Source organism: Tachyglossus aculeatus (assembly GCF_015852505.1).
Source record: "Tachyglossus aculeatus isolate mTacAcu1 chromosome 12 unlocalized genomic scaffold, mTacAcu1.pri SUPER_6_unloc_1, whole genome shotgun sequence".
In the NCBI taxonomy this organism is placed as follows: domain Eukaryota; kingdom Metazoa; phylum Chordata; class Mammalia; order Monotremata; family Tachyglossidae; genus Tachyglossus; species Tachyglossus aculeatus.
The window spans coordinates 22,414,449-22,437,290 of NW_024044828.1; the positions used below are offsets into that span (position 1 = coordinate 22,414,449).

Consider the following 22,842-nt stretch of genomic DNA (forward strand, 5'->3'; position numbering starts at 1 on the left):
CCACTTCAATCCATACTTCACGCCGCTGCCCGGATTGTCTTTGTCCAGAAACGCTCTGGGCATGTTACTCCCCTCCTCAAAAATATCCAGTGGCTACCAATCAACCAACGCATCAGGCAAAAACTCATCACCGTCGGCTTCAAGACTCTCCATCACCTCGCCCGCTTCTACCTCACCTCCCTTCTCTCCTTCTACAGCCCAGCCCGCACCCTCCACTCCTCTGCCGCTAATCTCCTCACAGTGCCTCGTTCTCGCCTGTCCCGCCGTCGACCCCCGGCCTACGTCATCCCCCTGGCCTGGAATGCCCTCCCTCCGCACATCCACCAAGCTAGCTCTCTTCTTCCTTTCAAAGCCCTACTGAGAGCTCACCTCCTCCAGGAGGCCTTCCCAGACTGATCCCCCTTCTCCCCTCCCCCTCCTCCGCCTCCCTCCTCCCCTCCCCATCCCCCCCGCCTTATCTCCTTCCTCTCCCCACAGCACCTGTATATATGTATATATGTTTGTACGTATTTATTACTCTATTTTATTTGTACATATTTATTCTATTTATTTTATTCTGTTAATATGTTTTGTTTTGTTCTCTGTCTCCCCCTTCTAGACTGTGAGCCCACTGTTGAGTAGGGACCGTCTCTATATGTTGCCAACTTGTACTTCCCAAGCGCTTAGTACAGTGCTCTGCACACAGTAAGCGCTCAATAAATACGATTGAATGAATGAACGAATGCTTTGCGCATAGTAAGCGCTTAACAAATACCATCATTAGATTAAATTACATTAGAAGTTCCATTTCTCAGCCCCTGGGGAGAAAGAGCCCACGTCTTCTGGGTTACCTGGGGGATGGTGAGAAGGCCTAAGGCCACCTATCCGTTGCCGATGACAGTGACCCATATTCTTAGCTCTGAGCCAAGCCTGTACCGCGAGAGGCCAGAAGATGTCAGATCCGTAGTGTCTTCATCTGAGACGCCTTTGCTTTTGGGGACCACTGGGGCAGGAACCCAAACCCTGCCAGGACTGGGGCTCACTGGAAGGGCTAATTTGCTCTGCGTGGACCTGTGGTCCCATCAATCCGTTACGGGTAGGGCCCTTCCCAAAGGGAATTCAATTCATTCATTCAATCGTATTTATTGGGCGTTTACTGTGTGCAGAGCACTGTACTAAGCGCTTGGGAAGTACAAGCTGGCAACATATTGAGACGGTCCCTACCCAACAGCGGGCTCACAGTCTAAAAGGGGGAGACAGACAATAAAACAAAACATAGTAACAAAATAAAATAAATAGAATAAATATGTACAAGTAAAATAGAGTAATAAGTATGTACAAACATATATACACATATACAGGTGCTGTGGGGAGGGGAAGGAGGTAAGGCGGGGGGATGGGGAGGGGGAGGAGGGGAGAGGAAGGAGGGGGCTCAGTATGGGAAGGCCTCCTGGAGGAGGTGAGCTCTCAGTGGGGCTTTGAAGGGAATGGCAGGCAGCCCCGCGTCCACGCGTGCCAGCCCACAGATGGACAGTCAGGTGGATCCACTTTAGTCGATGCCAAAGGTGCCGAGCAGCAGGAACCTGTTCTCATTACCTGTCCTGTGGAAGTGTGCTTGTAAGGGGTGGGGGGACAAGAGCAGTCTACAAAGGCAGACGGGGAGGAAGAAGAGGGGAAAGAGAATAGTGAGAACAGCAACAATCATTCGGATGAGGAGGATGACGACAACAGTGTTAACCATAATCTTTGCATTCGTCTCTTAGCACGGCACCCAACCTTTTGCTTACGTCTTCTTTCCCTACTTTCAGGCTGGCCCTTTGTCCATGGAGTGACTGAAGCACGAATTTCTCAGCCTCTCTCTTTCCTCAGCACCCGCCAATCGACCCAGCCAAGGGCAGGATTGTATGTGCATTGTGAGCAGGTCACACCTTTCAGACACACCCAACACCCCCGTGTGCAACACCACACCATCAGTCCTGTCACCTCTGAAGATGAAGGGTCGATTCTATATATTGAAGAACCCAAGACCACCAACACCATCGCTATTCAGTCAGAACTCTAGTCCTCCCAGCTCAGAGTTCTGGGCTTTAATGGCTCTGACCCCGGAAAGGTGAGGGTCACCGTGCTGATGGAGCCATACATTTCGACATTCCCATCAATAACTCCAATTCATAACATAACAAATTAACACAACTTGTTCCCAATGTCTTGCACCCAGAGAGTGAGCACAAACTCCAGGTCCCACAGTTGGATTTGGGAAAAGCAGGTTTCCAGGGGTCATTCATTCATTCATTCAATCGTATTTACTGAGCGCTTACTGTGTGCAGAGCACTGTACTAAGCGCTTGGGAAGTACAAGTTGGCAACGTATAGAGACGGTCCCTACCCAACAGCGGGCTCACAGTCTAGAAGGGGGAGACAGAGAACAAAACAAAACATATTAACAAAATAAAATAAATAGAATAAATATGTACAAATAAAATAGAGTAATAAATATGTACAAACATATATACATATATACAGGTGCTGTGGGGAGGGGAAGGATGTAAGGCGGGGGGGATGGGGAGGAGGGGGAGAGGAAGGAGTGGGCTCAGTCTGGGAAGGCCTCCTGGGGGAGGTGAGCTCTCAGTAGGGTCCTAATTGATGTGCAGCCCCTTGCCCACATTGCAGTCTGCCCTGCATTTGACAAGACATGCTTTGGGCTCCATTCTTTGGGCTCCATCTCGACCAGTTATCATGGTCAAACCCACTGAAGGCCTTCCCTGAGATTCTTCATCTCCCCACTTTAGCGCTCCAACTGCCACTTCAGCACTTCCTTGTCACCTGAGCACTTAAGCATTCACCTTCATCCCTCTGCCCCAAATCCCTTGTGTGCATATCTTTACACTCTTATTACTTCCTCTTACCTGCAGTTTATTTCTGCATCCATCTCTTCCTCTAGACAGTAAGCCCCTTAAAGGCAGGGCTCGCATCTACTATCATGATCTCCCAAGTGCACATAGAAGATTTTCAGGAAATATTATTAATCGACTGATCCCTCTGCACCGACAGATTTTGGAGAATTAGGTTAGGGCAACACTACTGAACACAATCATTTCCACCCAATACACTTTGGGCAAAATTATCCGGATACTTCAAGTTCACTCTGGTTTTCATCTGGAAGCATCTGGCTTTTGGAGAGCAAAGCCTGTTGGGGCTGACAGGCCCAGGAAATGGGCGAGCTCAGAAAGCTGACTGTGTCTGACCTGATGATCCTGTACCTATCGAGGTGCTTAGTAAAGTGTTTGACACATAATAAGTGCTTTAACAAATGCCACCATGATTATTATTATACCAGATCCAGTCTACGTTACTGGCAGGCTTCCCCCTGCCTCCTGTCCCTGATCCACGTGGCAACAGCAAATAGAAATGTTTCCAACCGAAGATGTTGCAAGGTTTTTGGCGGGAGGTGGTGGTAGGGGGAAGGGGTAGACTTTAGCCTCAATAAGAGATGATCCTCGTGACCTGGGAGGTCCCAGCTACCATCCTAGTCCATAGGCATCGGGTCCTCAGGTGTCTCAGAGCTGCCTTCATGTCTTTGTTCCTTAGCGTGTAGATGACGGGATTCAGGATGGGGTTGGCCACAGTGTAGAATACGGCCAGCACCTTGTCCACAGAGTAGGTGTTGAAGGGCCATATGTAGATGAAGACACATGGCCCAAAGAACAGGATCACCACGGTGATGTGGGCGGCCAGAGTGGAGAGGGCCTTGGCCATTGCAGCCGACGACTTGAGCCAGAGAGTGGCCAGGATGACCGCATATGAGGTGAGCAAGAAGAGGAAACTGCTCAGCGAGATAAGCCCGCTATTGGCCACGATCAACAGCTCCGTGACATAGGTATCCACGCAGGCCAACTGGGTCACCCGAGGGAGGTCACAGAAGAAGCTGTCCACCACATTGGGGCCACAAAAGGACAGATGGACGGTGAAGGACAGTTGGCTCAGGGTGTGCACGAAGCCAGCCGCCCAAGATGTCAGCACCAGGATGGTGCAGAATTGTCGGCTCATGATGGTCACATAGCGCAGGGGCCGGCAGATGGCCACGTAGCGGTCATAGGCCATGGCCACCAGCAGCACCATCTCCCCACCAGTGAAGAGGTGGATGAAGAAGATCTGACTGATGCACCCATTGTACGAGATGGTCTTGTGCTCCAAAAGAAAGTCGGCTATCATCTTGGGGGTGGCGAAGGAGGCCTGGCACACATCGATGAAGGAGAGGTTGGCCAGCAGGAAATACATGGGCAAATGTAGGTGGGGGTCGGAGGCCACGGCCAGAATGACAAGGAAGTTGCCCAGCACGATGGCCAGGTAGAATGCAGAGAAGATCACAAAGAAAGTCAGCTGCAGCTCACGGGAGCTGGTGAGTCCCAGCAGCACAAACTCGGTCACCACAGATGCGTTGGTTCTGTCCATCACTGGTCTTGCCATTTGTCCTGAGATTGCCCCAAAGAGAAGAGAGGGTCAGACAGGAGCCCCGGGGGGGTAGGTTTCCTGTTGAACTCACAGTGGAGAGTGAGTTCAAAGCCTATTGAAGGCACGTCGCCTCCAAGAGGCCTTTTCTGATTAAGCCCTCCTTTCCTCTTCTCCACTCCCTTCTGTGCTGCCCTTGCACTGGGATTTGCTCCCTCTAGTCAGCCTTCCCTCAGCCCCACAACATTTATTCATTCATTCATTCACTCATATATATTGAGCGTTTACTTTGTGCAAAGCACTGTACTAAGCGCTTGGGAGAGAACAATACAACAAAAAGCAGACACATTTCCCACCCACAACGAGCTCAGATACATAACCACAATTTCTTTATTAATATTAGTGTCTGTCTCCCCCTCTAGATTATAAACTCCTTGCAGGCAGGAAACGTGTCTTCCACTTTGTTATATTGTACTCTCCCAAGTGCTTAGTACAATGCTCTGCACAGAGTAAGAGCTCAATAAATATGATTGATGGATTGATTGGTGACTCTTGCTGCCCACAGATCTGAATTTGCTGAGCTCGGCCACCAGCCCCCGCCCGCTTTTCTTCTCTCAAGTCTCCAAGAAGTGCCGTCTATCCACCTATCCCTATTCAGCTTCTGCCTTTCTTGTCTCTGCCATCTCCCTGGGGATCAGCTCATCCAAATGACCCTCTTTCCTAATACCCCAGACCAACTTAACCAGGACCCTGATTACCCTGCCCTTCCCCTTGAAACCTCCTGGACCGTGAGTCAGGAGGAGTAGAGATTTTACCCCACATCCAGGCCAAACTCCGGGCTACCTCGGTCTGGAGAGAGCCAATGACTTAAAAGTACCGCCGGGTGAATTTAGGTAATCTCTGCCATCCCGGCTGGCTTCTCCATAGCCCTCCCCTCCTCCAGTGCCCTCTCCTCATCCAAAGCCTCAGGTTTGGGGAAATTAATTTCCTTCCCCAAATCCTAGAAAAGCATCTGCTGGGGCCAGCAGTCTGCCATTCTATCCTGATATAAGGGTACAATCAGTCCTTGATTTGACCATTTTTATCCGGATGAATTCCTGTTACTCCCTGCTACAGCCCCCTTCTTTCTCCTGTTTCCTCAGTTTGTATATCATTTCTGCCTGGGACCCCACTGTGTTTACAATTCCTCCCACCCACCGCGCCCGCACTTCTGCCCCTCCTTTTCGGCAAAGGTTGTCCTCTTTACCTCGGTCTCCCCGAGGCCCGAGCCCAGCCCTGTCCGGACCCTGGAGCACGGGATAAGAGCCGCTCCCACGGTTTCCCCCTCCGCCCCTTCGCTGCTGCCCTTTCCCTAAGACCCTGTCTTCTCCCCCCTCCGGAACTCGGACAGTGGGCAGGTAAGAAAAGGGCAGCAGGGGAGACCCTGTTCTACGCGTCTTTCCCTCCCCCGCTGTTTCGCAGACACGCCGTGTCCGGACCCAGGGTCTGACCCAGGAGATGTTGCCTGGAGGTCCCCTCCCCCTCATTCATTCATTCATTCATTCATTCGTATTTATTGAGCGCTTACTGTGTGCAGAGCATTGTACTAAAAACATCATTCATTCAATCGTATTTATTGGGTGCTTACTGTGTGCAGAGCACTGTACGAAGAGCTTGGGAAGTACAAGTCGGCAACATATAGAGACGGTACCTACCCAACAATGGGCTCACAGTCTAGAAGGGGGAGACAGACAACAAAACAAAACATGTAGACAGGTGTCAAAATCGTCAGAACAAATAGAATTAAAGCTATATGCACATCATTAACAAAATAAATAGAATAGTAAATATGTACAAGTAAAATAAATAGAATAATAAATCTGTACAAATATATACAAGTGCAGTGGGGAGGGGAAGGAGGTAGGGCAGGGGGGATGGGGAGGAGGAGAGGAAAAAGGGGGCTCAGTCTGGGAAGGCCTCCTGGAAGAGGTGAGCTCTCAGTCGGGCTTTGAAGGGATGAAGAGAGCTAGCTTGGCGGATGTATGGAGGGAGGGCATTCCAGGCCAGGGGAAGGACGTGGGCGGGGGTCGACAACGGGACAGGCGAGAACGAGGCACGGTGAAGAGGTTAGCGGCAGAGGAGCGGAGGGTGCGGGCTGGGCTGGAGAAGGAGAGAAGGGAGGTGAGGTAGGAGGGGGTGAAGTGATGGAGAGCCTTGAAGCCTAGAGTGAGGAGTTTTTGCTTGATTCGTAGGCTGACAGGCAGCCACTGGAGATTTTTGAGGAGGGGAGTAACGTGCCCAGACCGTTTCTGCACAAAGATAACCCGGGCAGCAGAGTGAACTATAAACTGAAGTGGGGAGAGACAGGAGGATGGGAGATCAAACAGGAGGGTGATGCAGTAATCCAGTCGGATAATAATGACATTTGTTAAGCACTTACTATGTTCGAAGCACTTTTCTAAGCCCTGGGGACGATACAAGGTGATCACGTTGTCCCACATGGGGCTCACAGTCTTAATCCCCATTTTACAGGTGAGGGAACTGAGGCCCAGAGAAGTTAAGAGACTTGCCCAAAATCACACCGCAGACAAGTAGCGGAGTAGGGATTCGAACCCATGACCTCTGACTCCCAAGCCCGGGCTCTTTCCACTGAGCCACGCTGCTTCACGGAGCCAGTAAGCCACCTGGATCTTTCGCCTACGGATATTTCCCAAGAAACGTTTTCTAGACAGAGGCTGTTGGGTCAAAGCGAAAGCAACTCCAAACCCGTTTGCCTGACTTCTAAAATAAAATTAAATAATTACCTCTTCAAAATTGTTTGGTTTATTAGATCAGAAAGGGCCAGTCCGTGTTTACATCCGGAAGTAGGGGCTGGTGGTCAATATCAGTCTGCCTGGGGTTTCAGAATGACCCACCGCTGGTTTTTGAGGCTGCCTCTTTTATTTATCGAACGCCTACTTGGGGAAAGTGCCCAAGTGGAGCCGACGTAGTCGTCTGGGGGTGCGGGGAGGGGATGGTCGCCCCATCCTAAACCCTCGGGGGGTCCTAGAGACTCGTGCCTTTGATTTGAGAAGCAGCGTGACTCAGTGGAAAGAACCCAGGCTTTGGAGTCAGAAGGTCATGGGCTCAAATCCCGGCTCCGCCAATTGTCAGCTGTGTGCCTTTGGGCAAGTCACTTCACTTCTCTTTGCCTCCGTTACCTCATCTGTAAAATGGGGATTAAGACTGTGAGCCCCCCGTGGGACAACCTGATCACCTTGTAACCTCCCCAGCGCTTAGAACAGTGCTTTGCACATAGTAAGCGCTTAATAAATGCCATCATTATTATTATCATTATTATCCAGCCGCATCCGTGGTTTCACCATCAAGGTCGTCCTCTTCCAGGGCCAAAGCCATGCACATTCACCTACACGTGCACGCATCTTTTTCATGTGAAAAATCCATACCTTACCTTATCCCACCTCTGTTGGTTTTCCCCTGATTTCAGGTCTCTAAATCATCTAACTCCTCCAGAACATGCTCCCTATGCTCACTCCTCGGCGACCGGGTCCATTCTCCTCTTCCCTGGGCACCAACATTAATAGTTCCTGTTAGAAATCAGACTAGTGTCCGTGCCCACATATTCATGAGTTAATTGATAAAACTCTGTTGCCCCCACCCCCCAGGGGCTCTGCCCACACCTGTCTCTCAGCTGATGCCTCTCTATCCTCACCTTTCCCAGGGGATACTACAACTTCTCTGAACTCGGACTCTCTAGCCCCTCTTAATTCGCCTTCAGGGGTCCCAGGTTCCGCTGGTTTCTTGCCTTCTGCTTCGCTGCCTGGGTTTCTGTCCCCACCTCGCCTTTTCCGGATCCCCTCTCTACCACACTTACTTCTTCCGAATCGCAGTGGAGAGGGAGGAGTCGTCAGGTCAAGCCAGGAGCCCCGGGGCTCCCCACCTGCTGCAGGGCAGGACGGGCCTCAGACGAGAGTTATATCAACTCCTCCCCGCAACCGCTGATTCCACTGAGCCTTAGTGACTGAGCCACATCCTGGGTCCCCCAGGGGTCGGCCTGGAGTCACCGTGTCAGAGGAGTAATTACAGATGTTCTGTTTCTCAGCCGCTGGGGAGAAGGAGTCCACGTCTCCTGGGTGACCCGGAGGACGGTGAGAAGGCCCAAGGCCACCTATCCGTTGCCGATGACAGGGACCCACCTTCTTGGCTCTGAGCCAAGTCTGTGCCACGAGAGGCGAGAAGACGTCAGGTCCGTAGTGTCTTCATCTGAGACGTCTTTGCTCTTGGGGACCACTGGGGCAGAAACCCAAACCCTGCCAGGACTGGGTCTCACTGAGAGAGCTAATTTGCTCTGCATGGACCTGTGGTCCTACCCATCCGAAATGCGCAGGGCCCTTCCCAAAGGGAATGGTAGGCAGCTCTCCCTTCCGCACGTGGCAGCCCACAGATGCACGGTCGGGTGGATCCACTTTAATCGGTGCCAAAGGTGCCCAGAAGCAGAAACCTGTTCTCATTACCTGTCCTGTGGAAGTGTGCGTGTAAGGGGTGGGGGCCAAGAACAGTCTACAAAGGCAGACGGGGAGGGAGAAGAGGGGAAAGAGAATTGTGAAAACAGCAACAATCATTTAGATGAGGAGGATGACGACAACAGTGTTGACCATTCATTCATTCAATCGTATTTATTGCTTACTGTATTCAGTGCTTACTGTGTGCAGAGCACTGTACTAAGCACTTGGGAAGTACAAGTCGCCAACATATAGAGACAGTCAATACCCACAAACGGGCTCACAGTCTAGAAGGGGGAGACAGACAACAAAACAAAACCACAAACTGCATTCGTCACTTTCTATATGTTGAAGAACCCAAGACCACTAACACCATCGTTACTCAGTCAGATCTCTAGTCCTCCCAGCTCAGGGTTCTGGGTTCTGATGGCTCTGACCCCGGGAAGGTGAGGGCCACCGTACTGATGGGGCCAAACATTTTGACGTTCTCAGCAATAACTCCAATTCATAACGTAACAAATTAACGCAACTTGTTCCCATTGTCTTGCACCCAGAGAGTGAGCACAAACTCCAGGCTCAACAAACAGTTGGATTTGGGGTAGGCAGGTTTCCAGGGGTCCTGATTGATGTGCAGCCCCTTGCCCACATCGCAGTCTGGGATTTGGCAAGACATGTGTCTTTCTTTGGGCTCCATTTCAACCCAATTATCGTGGTCCAACCCACTGAAGGCCTTCCCTGAGATTCTTCATCTCCCCACTTTAGTGCTCCAACAGCCACTTCAGTACTTCCTTGTCACCTGAGTACTTGAGTATTCACCTTCATCCCTCCACCCCAAATCACTTGTGTGCATATCTTTACACTCATTACATCATCTTAGCTGCAGTTTATTTCTGCATCTATCTCTTCCACTAGACAGTAAGCCCCTTAAAGGCAGGACTTGCTTCTACTATCGTGATCTTCGAAGTTAATACAACAATGCTCTGCACATAGAAGGCTTTCAGGAAATATTATTATTCGACTAATCCTTCTGCACTGACTGGGCTACACTACTGAACACAATCATTTCCATCCAATACACTTTGAGTAAAATGATCCATATACTTCAAGTGCACCCTGGCTTTCATCTGGAAGCATCTGGCTTATGGAGAGCAAATCCTGTTGGGGCTGACAGGCCCAGGAAATGGGCGAGCCCAGAAAGCTGACAGTGTCTGACCTGATGGTCCTATACCTGTCCAGGTACTTAGTAAAGTGGTTGACAAATAATAAGTGCTGAACAAATGCCACCATTGTTATTATACCAGATCCAGTCTATGTTACTGGCAGGCTTCCGCATGCCTCCTGCCCCTGAACCATGTGGCAACACAAATAGAAATGTTTCCAACCGATGATGTTGCAAGGTTCTTGGCGGGAGGTGGTGGTAGGGGAATAAGGAAAGACTTGAGCCTCAATAAGAGACACTCCTCGTGACCTGGAAGGTCTCAGCTACCATCTCAGTCCATAGGCATCTGGTCCTCAGGTGTCTCAGAGCTGCCTTCATGTCCTTGTTCCTTAGCGTGTAGATGACGGGATTCAGGATGGGGTTGGCCACAGTGTAGAAAACGGCCAGTACCTTGTCCACAGGGTAGGTGTTGAAGGGCCACATGTAGATGAAGACACACGGCCCAAAGAACAGGATCACCACGGTGATGTGGGCAGCCAGAGTGGAGAGGGCCTTGGCCATTGCAGCCGATGACTTGAGCCAGAGAGTGGCCAGGATGACCGCATATGAGGTGAGCAAGAAGAGGAAGCTGCTCAGAGAGAGAAGCCCGCTATTGGCCATGATCAACAGCTCCGTGACATCAGTATCTACGCAGGCCAAATGGGTTACCCGAGGGAGGTCACAGAAGAAGCTATCCACCACATTGGGGCCACAAAAGGGCAGGTGGAAGGTGAAGGCCAATTGGCTTAGGGTGTGCACGAAGCCAGCCGCCCAAGGAGTCAGAACGAGGATGATGCAGAATTGTCGGCTCATGATGGTCACATAGCGCAGGGGCCGGCAGATAGCCACGTAGCGGTCATAGGCCATGGCCACCAGCAGCACCATCTCCCCACCAGTGAAGAGGTGGCTGAAGAAGATCTGAGTGATGCACCCATTGTACGAGATGGTCTTGTGCTCCGAAAGGAAGTCGACAATCATCTTGGGGGTGGCGAAGGAGGCCTGGCACACGTCGATGAAGGAGAGGTTGGCCAGAAGAAAGTACATGGGCGAGTGTAGGTGGGGGTTGGAGGTCACAGCCAGGATGACAAGGAGGTTGCCCAGAACGATGGCCAAGTAGAACACAGAGAAAATCACAAAGAAGGTCAGCTGCAGCTCGTGGGAACTGGTGAGTCCCAGCAGCACGAACTCGGTCACCACAGATGTGTTCGTTCCATTCATCACTGGCTTTGCAGTTTGTCCTGAGATTGCCCTAAAGAGAAGAGAGGGTCGGACAGGGGCCCTGGGGGTATGTTCCCCGGTGAACTAACCATGGAGAGTGATTTCAATGCCTTATTGAAGGTACATCTTTACCTCGGTCTTCCTGCCGGCCCGAGCCCAGCCCTGCCCGGACCTTGGCGCATGGGATAAGAGCCGCTCCCACGGTTTCCCCCTCCACCCCGGAGCTGCTGCCCTTTCCCCAAGACCCTGCCCCCAAGACCCTGCCCCCGCCCCTCTCCCGAAACTTGGACAGTGGCCAGGTAAGAAAAGGGCGGCAGGGGAGACCCTGTTCTATGCGTCTTTCTCTTCCCCGCTGTTTAGCAGACCCGCCGTGTCCGGACCCGAGGTCTGACCCAGGAGATATCGCCTGGAGGTCCCCTCCCCCCCATTCATTCATTCATTCATTCAATCGTACTTATTGAGCGCTTACTGTGTGCAGAGCACTGTACTAAGAAACAACACGGAGCCAGTGAACCACCTGGATCTTTCGCTTAAGCCATATTTCCCAAGAATCGTTTTCTGGACAGAGGCTGTTCGGTCGTGATCAGAAAAAATAAAATCGAAAGCAACGTCAAAACATTTTGCCTGACTTCAATAATAAAATTCAATAATTACCTTTTCAAACTTGTTTGGTTTATTAGACCAGAAAGGGCCAGTCCGTGTTTACGTCCGGAGGTAGGGGCTGGCGGTGAGCATCAGTCTCCAGCTGCACTCGCAGCCATGGTTTCGCCATCAAGGTCGTCCTCTTCCAGGGTCAAAGCCATGCACATTCACCCTAACGTGCACGGATCTTTTTCCTCTGAAAAATCCATACCTTACCTTATCCAACCTCTGTTGGTTATTCCCCGATTTCAGGTTTCTGTTGGGTAGGGACCGTCTCTATATGTTGCCAGTCCCCAGGGGCGCAGCCAGCCCCGACCTCTTACCCGCCCGATCCGGGGGAACTGGGCGATTAAAGGAAAATGGATAAAAACTTGCGCGCGTGCCCGGCCCCGTTCGTCGCTCAGACCGTCCGGCCCTGGGGGCCGCCGCCTCCGGCGCTCCAACAAGCCAAGCGAGTGGTCTGACTTCTAGACTGTGAGCCCACTGTTGGGTAGGGACCGTCTCTATATGTTGCCAACTTGGACTTCCCAAGCGCTTAGTACAGTGCTCTGCACACAGTAAGCGCTCAATAAATACGATTGAATGAATGAATCTAACTCCTCCCGAACCTCCCCACTACGCTCACCCCTCGGAGACTGTCTGCATTCTCCTCTTCCCTGAGCACCAACATTAATAGTTCCTGTTAGAAATTAGAATAGTGTTCGTGCCCCCATATTCACGAGTTAATTGATAAAACTGCCCCTCCAGAAGCTCTGCCCACTCTTGTCTCTTGGCTGATGCCTCTCTATCCCCACCTTTCCCAGGGGCTACTACAACGTCTCTGAACTAGGACTCTCGTGCCCCTCCAAATTCGCCTTCAGGGGACCCAGGTTCCGCTGGTTTCTTGCCTTCTGATTCGGTGCCTGGATCTCTGTCCCCGCACTGCCATTTCCGGATCCCCTCTCTCCCCCACTTACTTCTTCCGAATCCCAGTGGGGAGGGAGGAATCGTCAGGCCAAGCCAAGACCCCCGGGGCTCCCCACCAGCTGCAGGCTAGGACGGGCCTCAAACGAGAGTTATATCAACTCCTTCACGCAACCGCTAATTCCACTGGGCCTTAGTGATCGAGCCAAGTCCTGGGTCCCACAGGGCTCGGCCTGGAGTTTCTGTGCCAGAGGAATAATTACAGATGTTTCGTTTCTCAGCAGCTGGGGAGAAAGAGTCCACGTCTACTGGGTGACCCAGAGGACGATGAGAAGAACCAAGGCCACCTATCCATTGCCGATGACAGTGACCCACCTGTTTGGCTCTGAGCCAATTCTGTGTCTCTAGAACCCAGACGATGTCAGGTCCGTAGTGTCTTCATCTGAGACGCCTTTGCTCTTGGGGACCACTGGGGCAGGAACCCAAACCCTGCCAGGAATGGGGCTCAATGGAAGAGCTAATCTGCTCTGCGTAGACCTGTGGTCCCATCCATCTGAAACGGGCAGGGCCCTTCCCAAAGGGAATGGCAGGCAGCCCCTCGTCCACACGTGGCAGCCCACAGATACACGGTCGGGTAGATCCACTTTAGTCTGTGCCAAGGGTGTCGAGCGGCAGGAACCTGTTCTCATTACCTGTCCTGTGGAAGTGTGCATGTAAGGGGTGGGGGGACAAGAATACTCTACAAAGACCATCTGTCTTTGTATGTCTCGCCATACAAAGGCAGATGGCGAGGGAGAAGAGGGGAAAGAGAATAGTGAAAACAACAACAATCATTCGGATGAAGAGGGTGGCAACAACAGTGTTGACCAGAGTCTTTGCATTAGTGTTGACCAGAGTCTTTGCATTCGTCATCTACCAATTATTGAAGAACCCAAAACCACCAATGCCATCATTACTCAAGCAGATCTCTAGTCCTCCCAGCTCAGTGTTCTGGCTTCTGATGGCTCTGACTCCGGGGAGGTGAAGGCCTCCATACTGATGGGGCCATACATTTCGACATTCACATCAATTACTCCAATTCATAGCGTAACAAATTAACACAACTTGTTCCCATTGTCTTGCACCCAGAGAGTGAACACAAATTCCAGGTCTAACAAACAGTTGGATTTGGGGTAGGCAGGCTTCCAGGGGTCCTAACTGATCTGCAGCCCCTTGCCCACATCGCAGTCTGCCCTGCATTTGACAAGACATGTGTCTTTCTTTGGGCTCCATTTCGACCAGTTATCATGGTCAAACCCACTGAAAGCCTTCCCTGAGATTCTTCATTCCCCCACTTTAGCGCTCCAACTGCCTCGTCAGCACTTTCTTGTCACCTGAGCACTTAAGTATTCATCCTCATCCCTCCACCCCAAATCACTTGTGTGCATATCTTTACACTCTCATTACTTCCTCTTAGCTGCAGTTTATTTCTGCATCTATCTCTTCCTCTAGACAGTAAGCCCCTTAAAGGCAGGGCTCGCATCTACTATCATGATCTTCCAAGTGAATATAACAATGCTCTGCACATAGAAGTCTTTCAGGAAATATTATTAATCGATTGATGCCTCTGTATGGAAAGATTTTGGAGAATTAGATTAGGGCAACACTACTGAACACAATCATTTCCACCCAATTCACTTTGGGCAAAATTATCTGGATACTTCAAGTGCACCCTGGCTTTCATCTGGAAACACCTGGCTTGTGGCGAACAAAGTCTGTTGGGGCTGACAGACCCAGGAAAAGGGCGAGCCCAGAAAGCTGACTGTGTCTGACCTGATGATCCCGTACCTATTCAGGTGCTTAGTAAAGTGATTGACACAAAATAAGTGCTTAATAAATGCCACCATTATTATTATTACACCATATCCAGCCACATCACTGGCAGGCTTTCCCCTGCCTCCTGCCCCTGAACCATGTGGCAACAGCAAATAGAAATGCTTCCAGCCGAAGATGTTGCAAAGTTCTTGGCGGGAGGAGGTGGAGATGTGAGCGTCAATAAAAGACGCTCCTCGTGACTTGTGAGGTCTCAGCTACCGTCCCAGTCCATAGGCATCTGGTCCTCAGGTGTTTCAGAGCTGCCTTCATGTCCTTGTTCCTTAGTGTGTAGATGACGGGATTCAGGATGGGATTGGCCACAGTATAGAAAACGGCCAGCACCTTGTCCACAGGGTAGGTGGTGAAGGGCCACATGTAGATGAAGACACACGGCCCGAAGAACAGGATCACCACGGTGATGTGGGCGGCCAGAGTGGAGAGGGCCTTGGCCATTGCAGCCGACGACTTGAGCCAGAGAGTGGCCAGGATGACCGCATATGAGGTGAGCAAGAAGAGGAAGCTACTGAGAGAGAGAAGCCCGCTATTAGCCATGATCAACAGCTCTGTGACATAGGTATCCACGCAGGCCAACTGGGTCACCCGAGGAAGGTCACAGAAGAAGCTGTCCACCACATTGGGGCCACAAAAGGGCAGGTGGAAGGTGAAGGCCAACTGGCTCAGGGTGTGCACGATGCCAGCCGCCCAAGACGTCAGCACCAAGATGGTGCAGAATTGTCGGCTCATGATGGTCACATAGCGCAGGGGCCGGCAGATGGCCACGTAACGGTCATAGGCCATGGCCACCAGCAACACCATCTCCCCGCCAGTGAAGAGGTGGCTGAAGAAGATCTGAGTGATGCACCCATTGTACGAGATGGTCTTGTGCTCCGAAAGGAAGTCGACAATCATCTTGGGGGTGGCGAAGGAGGCCTGGCACACGTCGATGAAGGAGAGGTTGGCCAGAAGAAAGTACATGGGCGAGTGTAGGTGGGGGTCGGAGGTCACGGCCAGGATGACAAGGAGGTTGCCCAGCACAATGGCCAAGTAGAACGCAGAGAAAATCACAAAGAAGGTCAGCTGCAGCTCGTGGGAACTGGTGAGTCCCAGCAGCACAAACATGGTCACCATAGATGTGTTGGTTCCGTCCATCACTTGCCTTGCCGTTTGTCCTGCGATTGTCCCAAGGAGAAGAGAGGGTCATACAGGGGCCCCGGGTGTACGTTTCCCGGTGAACACAAAATGGAGAGTGACTTCAAAGCCTTATTGAAGGCACATCACCTCCAAGAGTCCTTCCCTGACTAAGCCCTCCTTTTCTCTTCTCCACTCCCTTCTACGCTGCCCTTGCACTGGGATTTGCTCCTCTAGTCAGCCCCACAGCATTTATTCATTCATTCATTCACTCGTATTTATTGAGGGCTTACTTTGTGCAGAGCACTGTACTAAATGCTTGGGAGAGAACAACAGAACAACAAGCAGCCACGTTTCCCACCCGCAACGAGTTCAGGTACATATCCGTAATTTATTTATATTAATGTCTGTCTCCCCCTCTAGACTGTAAGCTCCTTAGGGGGAGGAAACGTGTCTACCAATTTTGTTATATTGTACTCTCCCAAGTGCTTAGTACAATACTCTGCACAGAGTAAGTGCTCAATAAATATGATTGATTGGTTTGTCTTCCTGTCCACAGATCTGAATTTCCTGAGTTAAGCCACCAGTCCCCGCCTGCTTGTCTTCTCCCAACTCTCCAAGAAGCGCCGTCTACCCACCTACCCTTATTCAGCTCTTGCCTCTCTTGTCTCTGCCATCTCCCTGGGGGTCAGCCCATCCATACGGCCCTCTTCCCTAATACCCCAGATCAACTTAACCAGGACCCCCTGATTACCCTGCCCTTCCCCTTGAAACCTCCTGGACCATGTGTCAGGAGGAGTAGAGATTTTACCCCACATCCAGGCTAAACTCCAGGCTACCTCGGTCTGGAGAGAGTCAATGACTTGAAAGCACCGCAGGGTGAACTGAGGTCGTTTCTGCCATCCCGGCTAGCTTCTCCATAGCCCTCCCTTCCTCCAGGGCCCCCTCCTCACACAACACCCCTCAAGTTTGAAGAAATTCCCCAAATCCTAGGCAAGCATCTGCTGGGGCCAACAGTCTGGTACGTGGGTATAATCAGTCCTTGATTTGACCATTTTTATCCGGATGAATTCCTGTTACTCCCTGCTACAGCCGCCTTCTTCCTTCTGTTTCCTCAGTTTGTATATCATTTCTGCCTGGGACCGCACTGTGTTTACAATTCCTCTCACCCACCCCGCCCGCCCTGTTGCCCCTCCTTCTCGGCCACGGTTGTCCTCTTCACCTCCCTCCCAGCCGGCCCAAGCCCAGCCCTGACCGGACCCTGGAGCACGGGGTAAGAGCCGCTTCCACGGTTTCCTCCTCCGTCCCGAAGCTGCTGCCCTTTCCCCAATACCCTGCCCCCGCTCCCCCCCCACCCCCCGGAATTCGGACAGTGAGTAGGTAAGAAAAGGGCAGCAGGGGAGACCCTGCTCCAACCGTCTTTCCCTTCCCCGCTGTTTAGCAGACCCACCGTGTCCGGACCCGGGGTCTGACCCAGTAGATGTCGCCTGGAGGTCCCCTCCCCCCCATTCATTCAATCGTACTTATTGAGCGCTTACTGTGTGTAGAGCACTGTACTAAAAAACAACACGGAGCCAGTGAACCACCTGGATCTTTCGCTTAAGCCATATTTCCCAAGAAACGTTTTCTGGTCAGAGGCTGTTCGGTGGTGATCAGAAAAAATAAAATCGAAAGCAACTCCAAAACATTTTGCCTGACTTCAATAATAAAATTCAATAATTACCTCTTCAAAATAGTTTGGTTTATTAAACCTGGGGCCAGTCCATGTTTATGTCTGGACGTAAGGGCTGGCGGTCAGCATCAATCTCCGGCCACACTCGCATCCGTGGTTTTGCCATCAAGGTTTTCCTCTTCCAGAGCCAAAGCCATGCACAGTCACACTCACGTACACGGATCTTTTTCATCTGAAAAATCCATACCTTACCTTATCCCGCCTCTGTTGGTTATTCCCCGATTCCAGGTCTCTGAATCATCTAACTCCTCCAGAACCTCCCCCGCTATGCTCACCCCTCGGCGACCGGCTCCATTCTCTTCCTCCCTGGGCACCAACACTAATAATTCCTGTTAGAAATTAGAATAGTGATCGTGCCCACATTATCACGAGTTAATTGATAAAACTCTGCCCCTCCAGGAGCTCTGATCACTCCTGTCTCTCGGCTGGTACCACTCTACCCTTACCTTTCCCAGGGGTTACTACAACTTCTCTGAATTCGGACTATCGTGTCCCTCCAATCGTGCCCTCATTATCACGAGTTAATTGATAAAACTCTGCTCCTCCAGGAGCTTTGACCACTCCTGTCTCTCGGCTGGTACCACTCTATCCTTACCTTTCCCAGGGGTTACTACAAATTCTCTGAACTCGGACTCTCGTGCCCCTCCAATTTCGCCTTTAGGGGATCCAAGCTCCCCTGGTTTCTTCCCTTCTGCTTCGCTGCCTGGGTCTCCGTCCCCACCCTGCCTTTTCCGGATCCCCTCTCTCCCCCACCTACTTTTTCCAAAGCCTAATGGGGACGGAGGAATCGTCGGGCCAAGCCAGGACACCCGGAGTTCCCCACCAGCTGTAGGGCAGAACGGGCCTCAGATGAGAGTTATATCAACTCCTTCCCGCAACCGTTTATTCCACTGGGCCTTAGTGACTGAGCCACGTTCTGGGTCCCCCAGGGGTCGGCCTGGAGTCTCTGTGTCAGAGGAGTAATTACAGATGTTCCGTTTCTCAGCCGCTGGGGAGAAAGAGTCCACGTCTCCTGGGTGACCCGGAGGACGGTGAGAAGGCCAAGGCCACCTATCCGTTGCCGATGACAGTGGCCCACCTTCTTGGCTCTGAGCCAAGTCTGTGCCGCGAGAGGCCAGAAGATGGCAGGTCCGTAGTGTCTTCATCTGAGACGCCTTGCTTTTGGGGACCACTGTGGCAAGGACTCAAACCCTGCCAGGACTGGGGCTCACTGGAAGAGCTAATTTGCTCTGCGTGGGCCTGTGGTGCTACCCATCCGAAATGGGCAGGGCCCTTCCCAAAGGGAATGGCAGGCAACTCTGCATGCACACGTGCTAGCCCACAGATGCACGGTTGGACGGATCCGCTTTAGAGTGTGCCAAAGATGCTGAGCAGCAGGAACCTGTTCTCATTACCTGTCCTGTGGAAGTGTGCATGTAAGGGGTGGGGAGACAAAAATAGTCTACAAAGGCAGATGGGAAGGGAAAAGAGGGGAAAGAGAATTGTGAAAACAGCAACAATCATTCGGATGAGGAGGATGATGACAACAGTGTTGACCACAATCTTTGCATTCGTCACTTTCTATATATTGAAGAACCCAAGACCACCAACACCATCGTTACTCAGTCAGATCTCTAGTCCTACCAGCTCAGGGGTCGGGGTTCTGATGGCTCCGTCCCCGGGAAGGTGAGGGCCTCCGTGCTGATTGGGCCATACATTTCGACATTACCATCAATAACTCCAATTCATAACAAAACAAATTAAGACAACTTGTTCCCATTGTCTGGCACCAAGAGAGTAAGCACAAACTCCAGATGCAACAAACAGTTGGATTTGGGGGGTGGGGGGGGGGCAGGCTTTCAGAGGTACTAAAGCTGTGTGACTTTGGGCAAATCATTTAACTTCTCTGTGCCTCAGGTACCTCAACTGTAAAATGGGGGTTAAGACTGTGAGCCCCACCTGGGAAAAGCTAATTACCTTGTATCCCCCCCCCCCAGCGCTTAGAACGGTGTTTGGCACATAGTAAGTGCTCAACAAATACCATTATTATTATTATTATCTGCAGCCCCTTGCCCACATCCCAGTCTGCCCTGCATTTGACCGGACATTTGTCTTTCTTTGGGCTCCATTTTGACAAGTTATCATGGTCAGGAGGGGTCAAACCAACTGAAATCCCTGAAGGCTTTCCCTGAGATTTTTCATCTCCCCACTTCAGCTCTCCATTGCCACTTCAGCACTTCCTTGTCACCTGAGCACTTAAGTATTCACCCTCTTCCCTCCACCCCAAATCACTTGCGTGCATATCTTTACACTCTTATTACTTCCTCTTAGCTGCAGTTTATTTCTACATCTATTTATTCCTCTAGACAGTAAGCCCCTTAAAGGCAGGGCTCACATCTACTATCGTGATCTCCCAAGTGCACATAGAAGGCTTTCAGGAAATATTATTAATCGACTGATCCCTCTGCACTGACAGATTTTGGAGAATAAGGTTAGGGCAACACTACTGAACACAATCATTTCCACCCAATACACTTTGGGCAAAGTTATCCACATTCTTCAAGTGCACTCTGTCTTTCATCGGGAAGCACCTGGCCTGCGGAGAACAAAATCTGGATTCCCCCATTCTCTCTCTCTCTCTCTCTCTCTCTCTCTCTCTCTCTCTCTCTCTCTCTTTCTCTCTCTTTCTCTCTCTCTCTCTCTCTCTCTCTCTCTCTCCTGGGGGCGGCGGTTGCCTCTTCTGTGGCCTTGGGAACAGTGGGTGTCGGCGGGGAAGTGGGATGATCTGTCCCGCCGTCGACCCCAGGCCCACATCCTCCCCCTGGCCTGGAATGTCCTCCCTCCGCACATCCGACAAGCTAGCTCTCTTCCTCCCTTCAAAGCCCTACTGAGAGCTCACCTCCTCCAAGAGGCCTTCCCAGACTGAGCCCCCTTTTTCCTCTCCTCCTCCCCATCCCCAGCCCTACCTCCTTCCCCTCCCCACAGCACCTGTGTATGTTTTTACAGATTTATTACTCTATTTATTTTACTTGTACATATTTACTATTCTATTTATTTTGTTAATGATGTGTGTCTAGCTTTAATTCTGTTTGTTCTGACGACTTGCCACCTGTCCACATGTTTTGTTTTGTTGTCTGTCTCCCCCTTCTAGACTGTGAGCCCATTGTTGGGTAGGGCCCGTCTCCATATATTGCCAACTTGTACTTCCCAAGCGCTTAGTACAGTGCTCTGCACACAGTAAGTGCTCAATAAATACGATTGAATGAATGAATGAAAGTCTGTTGGGGCTGACAAGCCCAGGAAAAGGGCGGTCCCAGAAAACTGACTGTGTCTGACCTGATGATCCTGTACATATCCAGGTGCTTAGTAAAGTGATTGACACAAAATAAGTGCTTAACAAATGTCACCATGATTATTATTATTACACCAGATCCGGCCTACGTTACTGGCAGGATTTCCCCAGCCTCCTGCCCCTGAACCATGTGGCAACAGCAAATAGAAATGTTTCCAGCTGAAGATGTTACAAGGTTCTTGGCGGGAGGTGGTAGTAGGGGAGGAGATGGGGGAGATTTTAGTCTCAATAAGAGACGATCCTCGTGACCTGGGAGGTCTCAACTACTATCCTAGTCCATAGACATCGGGTCCTCAGGTGTCTCAGAGCTGCCTTCATGTCCTTGTTCCTTAGCGTGTAGATGACGGGATTCAAGATGGGGGTGGCCACAGTGTAGAACACGGCCAGTACCTTGTCCACAGGGTAGGTGCTGAAGGGCCACACGTAGATGAAAACACACGGCCCGAAGAACAGGATCACCACGGTGATGTGGGCGGCCAGAGTGGAGAGGGCCTTGGCCATTGCAGCCGACGACTTGAGCCGGAGAGTGGCCAGGATGACCGCATATGAGATGAACAAGAGGAGGAAGCTGCTCAGAGAGAGAAGCCCGCTATTGGCCACGATCAACAGCTCCGTGACATAGGTATCCATGCAGGCCAACTGGCTCACCCGAGGGAGGTCACAGAAGAAGCTGTCTAGCACATTGGGGCCACAAAAGGGCAGGTGGATTGTGAAGGACAACTGGATCAGGGTGTGCACAAAGCCAACAGCCCAAGAAATCAGCACCAGGATGGTGCAGAATTGTCGGCTCATGATGGTCACGTAGCGCAGGGGCTGGCAGATGGCCACGTAGCGGTCATAGGCCATGGCCACCAGCAGCACCATCTCCCCACCAGTGAAGAGGTGGATGAAGAAGATCTGACTGATGCACCCATTGTACGAGATGGTCTTGTGCTCCGAGAGGAAGTCGGCGATCATCTTTGGGGTGGCGAAGGAGGCCTGGCACACATCAAAGAACGAGAGATTGGCGAGCAGAAAGTACATAGGTGAATGCAGGCGAGGGTCGGTGGTCACGACTAGGATGACAAGGAGGTTGCCCAGCACGATGGCTACATAGAATGTGGAGAAGACCACGAAGAAGCCCAGCTGCAGTTCACGGGAGTCGGCGAGTCCCAGCAGGACAAACTCGGATACGGTGGAGCGATTTTCCCCAGCCATTGGCTCAGTCTCCAGCCTCCTCGGACCTGCCCTGAGAGGGTGGGAAAGCAGAAGGAATGGGGAATCGGCCGCTAAAACAGGGAGCACAGCGTCCGTGAACCTGACTCCAATAATACCGGCTGATAAACTCACAGTGAGTCAATCGATTAGTCAGGAAAACTCAAGGCTTTCAGCCCTCCTTTGAAGGGGGGCCAGAAACTTAATCATCTTGAACTGCTTGCTCCTGGTGCCCAAATGTGCTGAGCCCCTCCTACAATACCTTACCCCTCCCCAAGGTGTGAGCAGCCCATTACCCAGAGTCAGAGTCTTAAATCCCAACATGGTGGGGGTAAAAAAAAACAATTCCTGGGACCCAGTGGGAGTGGAGAAGCACCTTCCCTACTCCCAGTCCAAGCAGGGTGAGCAATCCCAGTCAAGGGGCAGATTGGCAAAAGGTCACACAAAGCAGTCTCTGAACGCCCAGGCAGCAGCTGTCAATCAATCAGATAGACCCCAGAACAATCAGGCGGCACCCAAAGTGGAAAGCACTGACCCCATCAAAACTTATAGGCCAACTGGACCCAGACTACTGACTTTTTTGTAGTATTTGAGATGGTGACAGTATTTCAGTAGTCTGCTCAACATGCCCACTCTGATCCTCAGAGATGTCAACATCCACATGGATGTCCCCGGACTCCTCTGCCACCCGCCCTCTAACTCTCCTTGATGCTGCCAACCTCCTGCTCCACCCC

General features: G+C 51.4%; 4 protein-coding genes across 4 annotated transcripts in view; all 4 read right to left on the minus strand.

Moving 5' to 3' along the window:
• LOC119920907 (olfactory receptor 4K5-like) overlaps window positions 1-15,872 on the minus strand; it is a 38,336-nt gene extending 22,464 nt beyond the window's left edge. The window contains exon 1 of the mRNA XM_038741137.1: window positions 15,066-15,872. Coding sequence (XP_038597065.1) covers window positions 15,066-15,872 — 807 coding nt within the window. The remainder of the gene's footprint in view (window positions 1-15,065) is intronic.
• On the minus strand, window positions 3,459-4,430 carry LOC119920739 (olfactory receptor 4K5-like). The gene has a single exon (XM_038740890.1). It carries the CDS (start codon window positions 4,428-4,430, stop codon window positions 3,459-3,461), a length of 972 nt encoding a protein of 323 aa, XP_038596818.1.
• On the minus strand, window positions 4,430-11,324 carry LOC119920740 (olfactory receptor 4K5-like). The gene is made up of 7 exons (XM_038740891.1): window positions 10,377-11,324; window positions 8,921-8,966; window positions 8,603-8,696; window positions 8,347-8,349; window positions 5,674-5,713; window positions 5,271-5,276; window positions 4,430-4,450 (listed from the first exon to the last, which is right to left on the minus strand). Exons 1-7 carry the CDS (start codon window positions 11,322-11,324, stop codon window positions 4,430-4,432), a joined length of 1,158 nt encoding a protein of 385 aa, XP_038596819.1.
• A 5,267-nt stretch (window positions 15,873-21,139) lies between the features above and the next one.
• LOC119920883 (olfactory receptor 4K5-like) lies at window positions 21,140-22,111 on the minus strand. The gene has a single exon (XM_038741104.1). It carries the CDS (start codon window positions 22,109-22,111, stop codon window positions 21,140-21,142), a length of 972 nt encoding a protein of 323 aa, XP_038597032.1.
• Window positions 22,112-22,842: the final 731 nt, after the last annotated feature.

Excerpts from the sequence above, each read along its gene's own strand:
- LOC119920883 (XM_038741104.1), bottom strand. The coding sequence starts at position 22,111 with ATGGCTGGGGAAAATCGCTCCACCGTATCCGAGTTTGTCCTGCTGGGA.
- LOC119920740 (XM_038740891.1), bottom strand. The coding sequence starts at position 11,324 with ATGAATGGAACGAACACATCTGTGGTGACCGAGTTCGTGCTGCTGGGA. Across the intron at positions 8,967-10,376 it reads TGGTAGCTGAGACCTTCCAG|ACTGTTCTTGGCCCCCACCC; the intron begins GTCACGAGGAGT and ends CTGCCTTTGTAG. Across the intron at positions 8,697-8,920 it reads CGCACACTTCCACAGGACAG|TGGTCCCCAAGAGCAAAGAC; the intron begins GTAATGAGAACA and ends TTTCTGCCCCAG.
- LOC119920739 (XM_038740890.1), bottom strand. The coding sequence starts at position 4,430 with ATGGACAGAACCAACGCATCTGTGGTGACCGAGTTTGTGCTGCTGGGA.